Here is a 14,327-nt window from a genome sequence, read left to right as displayed (position 1 = left end):
AATGTATACATAAATGTATAACAAGGAATATATATATATATATATATGGATACTTCTCAGTATAACGTAGAAATTATGCACTTATCATATAATCTGACTTTTACTTGAGGTATATAAATTCTCATGGCTACTTTGTTTAAAGTTAATTAATGAATAGAAGCATTCTTATCATTAAAAATGCATGTGTGCCTTTCTGTAGAAGGCTTCCAAAATACATATTAGCACCAGATATCTAAAAACAACCGTAAGGGAAGAGGACAATCTTTTTCTCATTACCCAGCTACATAGGCAGCCCAGCAGAGCCTCTGACTGCTATGGAGATGTGTGCAAAGCCAGGGAAGGCTCCTCCAGAGAGACAAAGTTTTCTTTTCTTCTTGGGAAATAGCACAGCGTCTGGGTGGGTCTCTCCACGCCTGCTCTGACGTGGCTTTCTCCAGGGAACGCATGCTCAGATGCCAATGAGAGTCCCTGACGTGTAAGAGCTTTAGGAGAGGGAGGGGCAGAAGGAACGGGGGATAGGAATCTGGGAATCCGTAGTACTCTGCAGGATCAAATATCTCCCTCAACAGCAGGAAGCAGCTCAGTCAGGGACACAGTCTAATTTTAAAGTGAGGTTTTATATTAAGGGACTGTGAATATCAAAATTTAGAGACCTCTGAGCCTTAGACAGTTTTGATTGCTATGTATAGAGACAGAATCCAGGCCTTTAAAGGAAGAATCCCAAGTAAGTTCATATGTATTTATTTTTCACATTACTGTGTAATCTAAAATTTCGGAATTGGTATCTTACTGAAAAGATTCTTGGACTATGTTATTATATTTTTGAGGGGTTTATAAAGTAAGGTGTTTTGCCCGGCAATTCAGTGCTCTTCTTATAGGCTTTTTGTAGACACACAACCCCTAAGGATGCTCTAGGGCGTGGTTTTCAAAATGTGACCTCCAGGCCAGCAGCATCAGTATTACCTGGGAACTTGTTCAAAAACACAACCAGCAGCTGATGCACACCCAGTTTAAGAATCAATGCCCTGGGAATTCAGTTATCTGTATCACCTGGCTAAAATAAGGTATTCAGTGACATGGTTTGGGGAAGCAGCGCAGAATTAGCCCCATATCACGTGGCCTTCCTGACTCTCTCAACCTGAGCTCAGAACTTCCTTCTGCACTTATCCATCTGCATATCTCAATCACTGAACTTAGCACATCACATTATATAACCTTTCGTTTATGTATCTGTGTGCTGATTGTGTTTTATTCAGCTTTGTATCGCCAGTGCCTGGTACAGTGCTCAATAACGGAATGATCAGATCAGGTTCAGGGTCATTGGGCAACCCATTTTGGCTCAGCCACATAGAATGTTTAATCTCAGTATCTTCATCTGTAAAATGAGCTAGGATATGCTTTCTGAGGTATCCCTGAAGTTTCAGAATTCCATACTTTCAATAAATTAATTGCCCTAATCAATTTGCTTTTTTATTCACTGGCTAGGCCTAAAGAGTTTCATCTATAGTCTTTTCAATTAAAGACTCAAAGCAACATAGCTTTCTGCTGGAGGAACCACAGACACAGATTGAGATTTTGGAGGTGACTAGAAACCATTGACAACATCACAAGGAAAACAGTGCTTATTAAACATTTGTTGAGTGAATGAAGGGGACACTCAAGAAGCTTGGGATACCAGTTATTTCTTGTGGGAACCCTTGCTGTGAGGTGGACTTAGCTGTTCCTCATCACAAACAAAGCTAATAAAACCACGGCATTCATTAGCCAGGAAGCGACAGGATCTTCTTGGTATACACTGATTACAGCCTGCAAATGACCCTCCTGTCTCACCTACCAAGTGCTACATCTGTTTTTCTCTCTTTAAAACCTATCTCTTTCTCTAGTTTATTTTTATAAACTTACTGTATGGGGTTAACTAAAAATTTTAAAATGATGATTTACATGACATATCTGACTGGATGACAAAACTCTTCCAAGATATAAGACGGCGACAGGGAGTATAAACAAGAAGAAAACGACAGGCTTTATAATAATATGATTCTCTCCTTGTTGAGTACTTAGGTATTGAATTATCTGATAAACTGATCTTGCACAATGGATTTACACTATATATTCACTCAACCCTTGCTGAGAAATAAGATCAAACTTGTGTGGCTTCTGTTACCCATATAAGAAATCTAGCTAATTAAAAAATTTAATTTAGGGGCTCCTGGCTGGCTCAGTCAGTGGAGCATGTGACTCCTGATCTCAGGGTTGTGAGTTCGAGCTCTGCATTGGGTGTAGAGATTACTCAAATAAACAACAACAACAACAAAAGATTAAAAATAATAAAAAAATAAAAAAATTTAGTTTAAATTCCACGTAAGAATAAGAGGAATTGGAAGTTATTAAACCAAGAGCATAATAATGGTACAGAAGCGTTCTTACTCTTTTCCCCACTTTCTTCTCTGCTATTGAGTGATGCACAAAATTTGTATTTAAAGAAGCCAAACTACTTGCTAGCCTCCTAACCTTATCATTAATATCATCAATTTAGGGGAGTTATACCTTGAACCACGGTGTTTCTTGCTCAGGCAAGATTTTCAATCTAGATCTAGAGGCTTCCAACTGCTCTGGAGACACCTCAGAAGAATCTGATAAACCTGGACATAGTTGGCATTTCTCTGTGGTACTTCGGGTGGAAAATCCCTGGTCCCACCCCTTCCCATTCTGGCTTATACTCTGCTATTATCCTAATGCATTTTGTGAGCTATATACAGGACTGGCTACAGTGGGGCCCAGTGGGCCTGGTGCAAAATGACAACAGAAGAACATTAAACCAAAGTCAAAGCTCTAACAAACACAGGGCCCTGGGTATAATACCACGAGGCAGGACCTCCCCCTCCCATGCCAACTAGCTCAGCCAGTGCTTTGTTGTCTTTGTTCAGGCTTCCCAGGAAAAATTCATTAGAAGAAAGGGTAGGGTGGGGTGGAGTTCAAAATTTCTAGTCTAATTTCCTCATTTAACAGATGATACAACTAAGGTACAGTGAGGTTTATGATTCATACAAAGTTAGACAAATAATTTCTGGAAAAGCTTGATGGAGAATTCATATATCCTGACTTTTTTTTTTTTAAAGATTGTATTTATTTATTTGACAGAAAGAGACACAACGAGAGAGGGAACACAAGCAGGGGGAGTGGGAGAGGGAGAAGCAGGCTTCCCACGGAGCACGGAGCCCGATGTGGGGCTCGATCCCAGGACCCTGGGATCATGACCTGAGCCGAAGGCAGACGCTTAACGACTGAGCCACCCAGGCGCCCCTCATATATCCTGACTCTTAACCCATTACTCTTTCCACGGTATCATAGTGACTCAATATGCGAAAGAAAAAGACAGAGAGAGAACCCCATCTTTTCAGTTTTTCAGTATGCCCAACCGATTTGACATGATTTGAATAGGTCCTAGATGCTGACAAGGTTGCTGACATAAAATTAGTATGGGGAAAGCCATGGTAAATGCTCACTTCATATAAATAAAATATGGAATTCTAAACTTTTTTTTCTCAATTTGTTCTTTCATGTTCCTGCTCTTCATTTTTTTCACTGGGTGATCCACATCCAAGTCTACTGGTGTAAAGTGAAAACATAAAAGTTCTTCAAATTCTCTACTCAAGATGCTTATTTATGATTTCCATTTAATATTTAAGGATTGTGTCTTCCGATTTTAGATATTTTTTATTTTTAATTGTGTTTCTAAAGGCACTCAGAAAGGAATAACTTTATGAAACACTTTGCAAAGGTGAATTTTTATTAACTATTATGGTGATAGTAAATAAAAAAAATGTCTCAAGCTTAACTTGGAACTAGAGACCAAACCAAACCAAACCAAACAAAACAAAACCAAACCAAAAACCACCCTTTATTCATGGTTCATTTTGCTTTCCCATTCCACATATTACTTGTTTATCCCCCCACATGCTTAATGATATCCTCCTACATGCGTTCCACTTCTTCAGATTAGATGAAACTGTGTCATCCTGTCATAATACTCCATCCCTCACAGACCTTTCCACACAGCCGCTCCTGCTTTCACGTGTCTAAGCTCACAGAGCGCAGAGGATGGATCAACATACTCCTCAATTCACATGGCCGTTTCAAACCAATGTTCCTAAGTTATTAATTTGCAGATCATTTATTTGTTTACTCATTTATTCACCAATTCAACAAACAACCCGTTTGTCAACCATCAAGGTTGTATGAACAACGTGCCCATTTAGAGGGACTTCAGAGAAAAACAAACTTAACATCTACCCTCCAAAAACCTCCACTTTGTAACTGCAATTTTTTGAAGTCTCAGTCTTCCATTTTTGCCATCATGTTTTAGGACACTACTTGCATAGCTCAGGTAAGATGACGCTTGTCCTGTGGTCGTGTTTACCCCAGGGCTGCCAATACTATCACTCTGGGAAACTTCATGGCTCAACAGATAGTCCATGTAGGATCCTGGCTTCCGAGGCTTTTGAGTCTCTCTAACCACAGGGATGGCCACACTTTGGTACTGGGCTGAACCCAGGACGATTCCAGCTCTGCAAACCAGAGCGTGAAACCTCTACTCTCTGTTTCAACCTTCTGCCCTTGCCCGCCATTCCGTTCTTTGTTCCCCTGACGCAGGTACTTCACTGTGATAACTGGGCCCTGACAAGCCTGCCCATCCATTTCACCTGGTCTGCTTTTACTTGCCTCAGTTTACCTCGGAGCCTGAAATCTTTTCCATCCCTGCCCCTTATTCTTGTGTCATTCTTGCCTCGCCAAACGAAAATCCAGCCCAGTTTCTTTGCTCCTAGAGTATCAAAAATGTCTGAAGAAATGTAATTAATTGTAAGAAACGTGTTTCAATCTCTGTTATCCAAATAGGATCTTCTTTTGTGATGGTAATTGAATCTCCATATATTGTCCACAGCAATTACTCTAGATTTCCGTTCTTCAAGATTCCAACCCTACTCCCTTCCCTTACTGTCAACTGATCATCTCTTTTCCTACTTACTCCAAAGACAAACCTGACATGTCACATGACATGAATTCCCACATGACATGAATTCCCTGAACTACCTTAAATTCAACCAAAATCTCTATAATCATTCTTCTTTTTTCTTTTGATCTGATTGCTAATAAAGATGTGCCTCTGCCCACAGCCAAGGCTACTCCCTAAGGCTACTTCCTCACAACTCCTGATAGCTTACTTCATCTTCTACCCAGTCTCCTTTTACATTTTCAGCTTTCTCTATGCCTCACTTTTGCGTGGAGCCATATTTAACAAGCCTTCTCCCTGAAGAAAACCTCTGAATTTTGCAGTCTCTTAAGGCACTTCTCTACCCTCACGTCTCCAATATTTGACCCTACGCTGTCAAAAACCCTCTGCAGTATTGGACACCTTTCACTTGAACCTATATAGCTTGTATTTCAAATAAGACATCTTCATCCACATATTGTTATAATATAATGATGATGATGATGGCTAGCAACAACTGTTTATTACGTCTAACATTGTGCTAAACATTTTACACACATTTCTTATTCATCTACCATTGTTTTACTTACCGAACTGAAGGTAAGTCCTTAATGACAGTGACCATTCGTTGTATTTTTCAAATACAAAATGTCTTAAACTTAGTAGGGTCACCCTAAGTGACTATTGGTCTGAATAGCTAATTAGGCTATTAATGATTTTTTTGTAAAGTTTGCCTTCATGTCATTATGATTTTTTTTTTGAAGATTTTATTATTAAGTAATCTCTACACCCAAGGTGGGGCTCAAACATACAACCCTGAGATCAAGAGTTGTGCTCTACTGACTGAGCCAGCCAGGCGCTCCGGGATTTTGCATTTCTTAAGGACAAGAACTATATCTTCTATTTCCTTAAAGTTTCTTTCTCGAGCCTCAGTTTAAATTCTGCACACAACAAGCACCCTGACAGAAAAGAATAAATGTAGGTATCTTAGTAAAGTGATGAACATTTTATTATTTGTTTGTTTGATTGTCATTCAGGACAAAAAGAAAAACAACATGTGATTCCTGATGCTAGTCAGTGATCAAGGAAAAGTCTTTGACAGATTTCATCATTATACACAAACACTGTAAATACCACTACATCCTCTTCTACATTTAAAAAAGGATCCTAGGTAAAGATGAAATGAAATAGAAAACTAAGCAATAAGCAATTCCTTCTCCATCTTCATATTTTAACCTCAAATGCATTGTTGGAGCAGTGAAAAGACATTTGTCCTATAGCTTGTCTGCTTGGTTCTCTAAGATGTCAAAGGAATTTAATTGGCAGAGGCTCTCAAAATTGACTGGTTAAGTCCTTCCATTACAAATTGGTTAAATATTGCATTTTTGTTTTCTAGAGAAGAAGCTAATGAGGAACTAGTGTAAAGGGAGGAAACAGTCCAGAATCCATTTATTTCTTAACGCATAAAATTGGTTTAAAGCTTACCTGTAGATACAAACTGGCAAAATAAGCAAATCAGGGTGAGCATTTAGTATATGTTAGGCATTGCATTAGGTATTTTAAAAATAATATACCATTGGGGTGCCTAGGTGGCTCAGTCGGTTAACCGTTCAACTTTTGATTTCAGCTCAGGTGATGCATGATCTCCGGGTCATGAGATCAAGCCCCACATGGAACCCCGTGCTGGGCGTGGAGCCTGCTTAAGATTCTCTATCTCCAAATAAGCCAATCAGAGAAAGACAATTAAGATTCTCTCACTCCCTCTCGCTCTGCCTCTTCCCCACCCTCACTCCCACTCTCACTCTCTCTCAAAAATAATAATAATATTAGTAATAATAATAATAATAATATACCATTTAATCCCTACAATGAGACCTTGTACATAGGGAATCATTATTTCCACTTTACTGATGTAGAAATGAATTCTTATACACTCAAGTTCATGAACTAGTAATTGATAAAGACAAAATTCAAATGCTGTTTATCTGACTCTAGACTAATCTGGAGCAACCCAAGCCAACATTTGCCTTCCATGTGTAAAAGTATTCATATATTATTCTTAAAAGATTGGAAACATGTTTAATGACTATAGTTAGAGTCAATATGCTTAGTTCTTGGACGGTAATTTTATTCTGTTCTGTAAGATTAAGAACTGAAACCTAAATTGCCCTTACCCAGTTTCTAGATGTAAGGTTGTAAGGTGTTTTTCTTTTCCCAGCAAAGGAAGGAAAGATGAAGGTGGTTATTAATAGCCCTTTATAACTGGAGTGCTAGATTGTCTTTATAAATATAACTTACACACATTCAAAGAGGAAAACATCAGGGGCTTATTTGGGTCTTGATATGCACGTGGAATCGCATTAATGCTAATGATCACCAAGCACCTAAGATAGATCCTTGTTACTACCAGCACGTAGGCTTTATAATGCTCCTAAGTTTTTCCATTTCTCTAATCTTCTCAGAAAATTTTTTTTCACACTCTTAAAAATTCTACATAATAATTTTATTCTGAATTTGAATCTGATTAAAATATGGAAGGTGTAAGGTTCTTTATAAAAGGACATTCTTTGTCTTGTGTGTTAAAGCATACAATTTCTTTCATTTTTAAAACATTAAAACCAATGAAGAAATATTAAATGCAATGTAGGGAGTTGTTAATATAAATCAGGGTTTGCGATACTTCATGTTGTTATAAATCAACTTTGCTGTGCTTCTAGTCTAAAACTTTGTGGTAAAAAAAATAGTGATATGCTATACTGTTGTTCTTTGCCCTTAACAAGTTGATTTCAGGGACTTAAATCATGGTTTTGCTCTCTGAAAATACTGGACTTAATCCCCTTCACAGGGAATGTTTTCCTTTATTGTGGCTTCCTTTCTCAGAGACTATTTCTTCTCCACCAAATCTTCCTTTCTTCCTTCCTTCTTTTCCTCCCTCCTTCCTTCCTTCCTTCCTTCCTTCCTTCCTTCCTTCCTTCCTTCCGCCAATCATAATGTGTACCATGTGAGTTCACTGCTGTACTGGGCACTTTGAGGCAAAGAAGGAATAGTCGTTTTCTTAAAGCAAATATTTTTGGGGCCCTTACTAAGGCTATATATATATATATTCCTTATTTAATTACCTCAACAATCCTATGAGGTAGATAGCATGATAATCTACTCCCATTTTACAGCTCATGAAATCTCTTGTGTTCACAAAATTAACTAGGTAAAATAGGTGCAAACATCATAAAGAGGAACAGTTTGACATGTTAAAATTAGTAGTGTCCACCTGAGGGCTGTGGACTTTCAGAGAAGGAAGAGATTGACATGGTTTGGGGTGTTTTAGGATGACCACATTAAGGAAATAGAATGTGAACTGGCCCTGAGGAACAGAAGGGTGAGTAGAATTTGGATAACCGGACAAAAGGGAGTGAGAGATTAGGGTCTCAAGGAACAGTATGGGCAGAGATTCAGAGTTTGATATAAATGTGATTCTTTTTTGATATTACCAAGGGATTTGGTCTGACGAGAATGGAACACTGTTGGTATGAAATGGATGACACTTAATACTGGTCTGGAGAATGTGGATTTTGCCTATGGGCACTAAGGGGCAATTAAGGATTCTTTTATTTTATTATTTTATTTTATTTTTAAGATTTTATTTATTTATTTGAGAGAGAGAGAATGAGAGAGAGAGAACACCTGAGAGGGGATGGGGTCTGAGGACGAAGCAGACTCCCTGCCGAGCAGGAAGCCCAATGCGGGACTCGATCCAGGGACTCCAGGATCACGACCTGAGCCGAAGGCAGTCACTTAACCAACTGAGCCACCCAGGCGCCCGCAATTAAGGATTCTAAGAAGGGTATTTGAACAATGATAAAAGGGTTATAGGATGAATGTGGACTGACCAAATAGAGGAGAACATGAAGGCTGGAGACTGGTCAAATGTAACTGAATTTTTCTCATTTGGGAGATTAATGAGAGATGAAAATGTCTGGTTGGTTATTTCACACCAGGTATCAAAATATGTCAACCTGGAAATATGAAAGGGAAGTCCAACTGTTGTTTGTCTCTCATTCACTCCCTCAATTTCTTTAAAAACTCTTTGTGACTTAGGCCATTCTACGATCTATAGCGATAAAATGACCAAATCCCCATACCATTTCCGTCCTCAAGTAGCTTGCAATCTAGTGGGGAGAAACATACCTGCAGGTGACTAAGTATAATATGAGAAAAAATTTATATATTCTATAAGAAGACCCTCAAAGGAATGAGTAACTAATCTTGAGCAGGAGACTGTAAGATGACTTCTGGTGGAGACGGCTTTTAAGAATGTGTATGATGCTGTCAGACTAAAAAGAATTAGTGGCTTTCTGAGTTGATGGAAAATCATAAGCAAAGGCAAAGGAGTATAAATGATAATCAGTCATTCAGAGTTGAGGTATATACTAGGAAGTGGTAGTAAAGGCAAGATGGCGCTAGATCATGAGGATGCCAACTCAACTCAAATGCCAAGTCATTCGGAAAGCAGTGGAGAAGCACAGGAAGTTGAGTATGAAGTGGTGTGGGAGATGAATTACAATCATCCATCTGCCCCCAAGTGCTAGAAAAATAACTTCTAACTAACTTTGTTAGTGTGAAGAGTGAATTAAAGAAATTAGGGATTGAAATGGAGTTGGTTACAAGGTATCATAATAGCTCAAATGAAAGATGAGGATTTAAATCAAGATAGTGGAAAAAAAATGATGGGGAGAAATAAAAGTGATATATGCTATCTGCGATAGTAGAATTGATAGTAGTTGATGACTAATTAGATAAAGTATGTAAGAGTCAAAGATGATACCATAGTTTCTAGCAGGACAGCTCCTCAGAGTGGTGAAAAACCTTCTGAGGTGAAAGTTATGTCAGGTAATTAAGATTTTATTTCCAAATCTGCCAACAGTTAGCTATGTGGCATTTTTTTACTACTGTTTCCTCAACTATCAAGATACAATTAAGAAATTGTTCTGTAGTATAACTTTCAATTTTAGAATTCTGTGATTCAATTCGACTAAACTCTTCCCATTGCTTCTTGCAGCTTTAAACTCAGCAGAGTATACTAGGAAGAAGATACTTTTAGATTCTAAAAGACTATTCTATCCATCTAGATGAACTTAATTAATTTTTGCTGTTTAATAGATGTGTAGGGCTGAGAAGGAAATTCAGAGGTCTTTTCCTTACTTTTAGTTAGGAATGAAATCTGTGTGTTGAATATTCAGAGAGAAGTATTAGAGACATTGCCTTTGTCTTTCCTTCACAACTTATTCTCATTAATAACAATACATTCTGTCAGAAAATCTGCTTAACCTGTTTAGGATTTATCTATTTCAGTGTCTATTGGTTCTGCTTTGATTAGAAAAGAAAAATGGTATCTGATACTAAATCAATTCCATATTTATTCATTAAAAATATATTGAGCCTATTAATTTTAAGGCACTCCTAAATATTGAGAACAAACTGATGATTACCAGAGAGGAGGTGGGTGGAGGGATGGGTGAAATAGGTGATGGGGATTAAGCGTGTACTTATTTTGATAAGCCCTGAGTAATGTATAGAATTGTTAAATCACCATATTGTACACCTAAAACTAATATAACCTTGTACAATAAAAAATAACTACAATAATTTTTTTAAAAATTAAAAAATAAGATTGAAGGGTAAAGTTAAAACAAAATTGAGGTGCTCTTACAGGCAATATGGTAGCCTAAGAAACAATCCATGCTTTCAGAGTTTGCAATCTAATATAGAAAAGATAGCACATTAATTAACAACACACTACAGAATTGATGGCAAGGTTAGGCTTTTTGTTCAATAAGCATTCATTGGAAGAGGATATCATTGTAGGTTGGAATGGCTAGAGAAGGTCCGCCAGTAGCTGGATCTTTTAGGACTTGGGTGGAGACAAAGAGATGGTCCATTAATAAGCAATTTGAACCAGAAAAGATGTCTTATTTCAATTCCCCACGTATGTAGCAACTGAAAAGATTCTGGGGATAAGAAGCAGCAACTTGCAGTTATAAAAAATACATATTTATTCTCTAAAAGGGCAGAGTTATAAACTGAGGGTCACCAATTAATTCCTAGTTACCAAGTCCAATGTATTTGTTCAGCATTCTTTCAATTGTAGTCATCTGAATCTTTGATTGAATTGATCATTCCCTACTTTTTGAAACTTTACTTCTTTGCCTTCTGGTTGTTTAATTTTTTCTATCTTAATCTTTTTTCTTTCAATGAATTTGATTTTTCTCCCCACCCACCAGGAGCCCTGGCCTCAGCTTTCTACTTGTTTCAGTAAATACACTTTCAATGGTTAATGTCATGGTCCCATGATGTTAAATACTATCAGAATATATTTGCATCACTCTCAAATCTATGTCTTCAGCCCTGACTTCCTGTGTTTCAATTCCTCATTTCCAGTGGACATTCTCATATTCACACCCATATATAACTTTTATATGAAAATACTTCTGTCTAAAGACTAGCTCAAGGTCTTCCCAAAATTGGATCCTCCTTCTTTTTATCTAGAAATAGTAAGGACTTCCATGTTCTAAACATGCAGATGTGTAACCTTAAAGCCATTTTGATTCCATCACTCAGAGATTAAACTGATTGTTAAGAAATCACGTTGCTGATTTCACCACTGTCACCACCCCAGGACAAGTTTTTATCACTTCACACCTGAGTAACTACAATGACTTCCAGTTGGTCTCTCAAAGTCTGGTTTTCCTCCACAGAAATCACAGTAGTATAACATGACACAAACTCTTTGGTCTGGTGCTTCACATCCTCCATCAGCTGGCTTCAACTTAAATGTCCAGCTTAATTTCCCATGAATTACCTCCTAGGACCCTCTGACTCAGGCAAATCCTTTACTCACTATCCTCTGAATAGATTTCACAATTTCCTTCGTTGGCTCACACATTCTTCTGCTAGAAAGCCCTTCCTCACTTCTTTATGACCACTGAAAATATACTTAGTTCACATTTCACCTCTGTTATGGAGCTTTTCCTGAATACTCACCCAGTAAGATCTCTCCCACTTTTGTAATTTGAAGTAACTATAGTTCCTACCATTTGTTGTGTATTTACCACATATTTTTCTTACTGTTCTTTGTTTTTTTTCTCGTGTGTTAGTCTCATCGTCCAAATTAAATAATAACCATGTCTTAAACTTCCTGGCCCATCTTCCACCACAAGTACACCAATGGTGTATATAGAACATTCTCAATGAATACTTATTCATTTACTTATTGACTGAATACACTTGAACTGTAAGCAATAGTAAGTAGTAGCAGAAAAAAAGATCTTAAAGCCAGCTGAAAGCACATTCAGAATTATTTTTAAATCTTTTGAACAGGAATAATTTTTATTCATCTCATTTTAGACTTCAAGTGTAAAAAACAGCTAGGAAATTGTCACCTTGTAGGATAAATTTACTTTTGTGACACTTTACATGCCTATAAAGTTAATAAGAATTTAGGATTTATTTATGTTTGAAGCTGAAATTTAATATTTATCTTAAAAAAAACATGAAGCCATTTTTGATCCCATGAGTTGGGACATTATAGAAAGTATCGAATTTATGCTACCTCTTTATTATTATCTTCTTATATGAGGTTATTTTGTCTTGTTTCTATATTATATAGTGATGGTACCCCTGCAACATACACTATTAAACCTGGACGTATTCTTAAGAAGCAATTAGTGTGACCTATTTATTTTTCAGGTGGGGAAACTGCGTTCCAAAGAGAGTAAGTGACGTGCCCAAGGCCATGATCTAGTTACTGCCAGAGCTATACCTGAAAATCAGGGTTGATAATCTTTCCTAATTCTGTACTTTTTCCCTAATCCCACATTGCACAGTTTCATTTTTGTACCTTAAATTGACATACTCAAATGAAAGAAAAATTACAATAGTTGTTCATTATTTCTCTTATTTTACACCCAAGAAAGTGAATTAGTGCCTTGTAAGTTATTAATAAGAACATTCTAAATAGAAGCACAGCATGAGCAGTTTATGATGATGTGTATCAACACAAGGGAGATACGACTATCATCTGAATTATTCAAATTTCTAAAACTTCATAAAACTGTGACTTTTGTTCTCATTGGTGAGTTGAGTGGATACAGCTATGTGATTTTTTGTTTTGTTTTGGAAGATAACCTTACACCAGTCACTAGGTTAATATTTGTAATGGCCATGTGTAGGATTGTTTATAACACCAAAAATAATTAGCCTCATCCAGGAAAAGAGAGATAAACACAGTGTGTCAATGTACATTTGGACTGGTGACGTGAGAATGTGAGGGAAGACACCGTTCAGTTTTGGGGACGGAGCCTGGAACGTCGCAACTGTCCTGAGATCCATTCTGCAGCAGTAGCAGAGTAGAAGAAAACACTGCCTACCACTTTCCTACTGTAACTTTTTTAGCGTCATTGAAAAGAAGTGAAACTGTCAATTCTCTCTAAAGCTTTTGCCTGGACAACATAACTTAGAGGAGGCAGAGGGTACCAAGAATTAAAAGTGAAGAAAGAATACAAAGGAACTCAGATGATCGATTTTTGTGAGGAATGTTCATGGAAATTTGGTTTGTCTTCCTGAAAAAACATTTACAATCTAAATTACAGCATATCATTTGAATTCCCAATGACTGCTATCAAGTGGTAGCCAGAAGAGGCCTATTACATTCTAATTTTGAGATTATTTATGCAGTCTTTTAAAATAAAAATTACTACCAGAAATTTGCCCAACTCATGCGTTGAGAAAATTTACGTATCCAGTTCAGTTTTCTCAACTTCCACAGGCGAATCAGGGGGCTAAGAATGAAAGATATATTACATGCTGATAAAAATAAAATAAGGTAAAGTAAAGTAAAATAAAGAGGACTCCGATCTGGGACAAAAACAGGAGACTTGTAATGTCTGACTTGATCGTTACGTCATGGAGCTACAGATGGATGGGCCAGTGTTTCTCCTCCTGACTCACTAAGTCCACATGACACGGGACAAGTACGATCTCGGCGCGGTAAGCACAACTTACCTGAACTATTGTTAACTGTGGTCTGGATCGTGGCTTCCGGCCCCATAGTGTCATAGTCTTCCTTCATTTCTTCTGTGGGGGAAAATTATCTTTAGCATTTGAAAACTGTAGAAAGGCTTACTATACTAAGCATGCCAACCACAGGAACAAGGAAGATTCTTTTAAAGGAAACAGAGAAAAGGCTTGTTGTAAACCTCTGAACAATAGCTTTGTTCAGGCAACTGAATGAATCCAATAGTGCTAGCTGCACAAGAACTTATTTACTTTAAGCATTACTGCA

The 14,327-nt window shown here is 37.4% G+C and overlaps 1 protein-coding gene across 6 annotated transcripts in view; it reads right to left on the bottom strand.

Annotated features, from left to right (window-relative positions):
• Nucleotides 1-14,327, bottom strand: part of ZEB2 (zinc finger E-box binding homeobox 2) — a 130,094-nt gene that overhangs the window by 22,915 nt on the left and 92,852 nt on the right. For all 6 annotated transcript variants that reach the window (XM_035008092.1, XM_035008093.1, XM_035008094.1 and 3 more), the window contains one exon: nucleotides 14,048-14,119. In XM_035008092.1, coding sequence (XP_034863983.1) covers nucleotides 14,048-14,119 — 72 coding nt within the window. The remainder of the gene's footprint in view (nucleotides 1-14,047; nucleotides 14,120-14,327) is intronic.

This window comes from Mirounga leonina, unplaced genomic scaffold, assembly GCF_011800145.1.
Source record: "Mirounga leonina isolate KUSES-001 unplaced genomic scaffold, KU_Mleo_1.0 Mir_151, whole genome shotgun sequence".
Classification (NCBI taxonomy): Eukaryota; Metazoa; Chordata; class Mammalia; order Carnivora; family Phocidae; genus Mirounga; species Mirounga leonina.
This window is presented reverse-complemented; position numbering and strand designations above follow the sequence as displayed.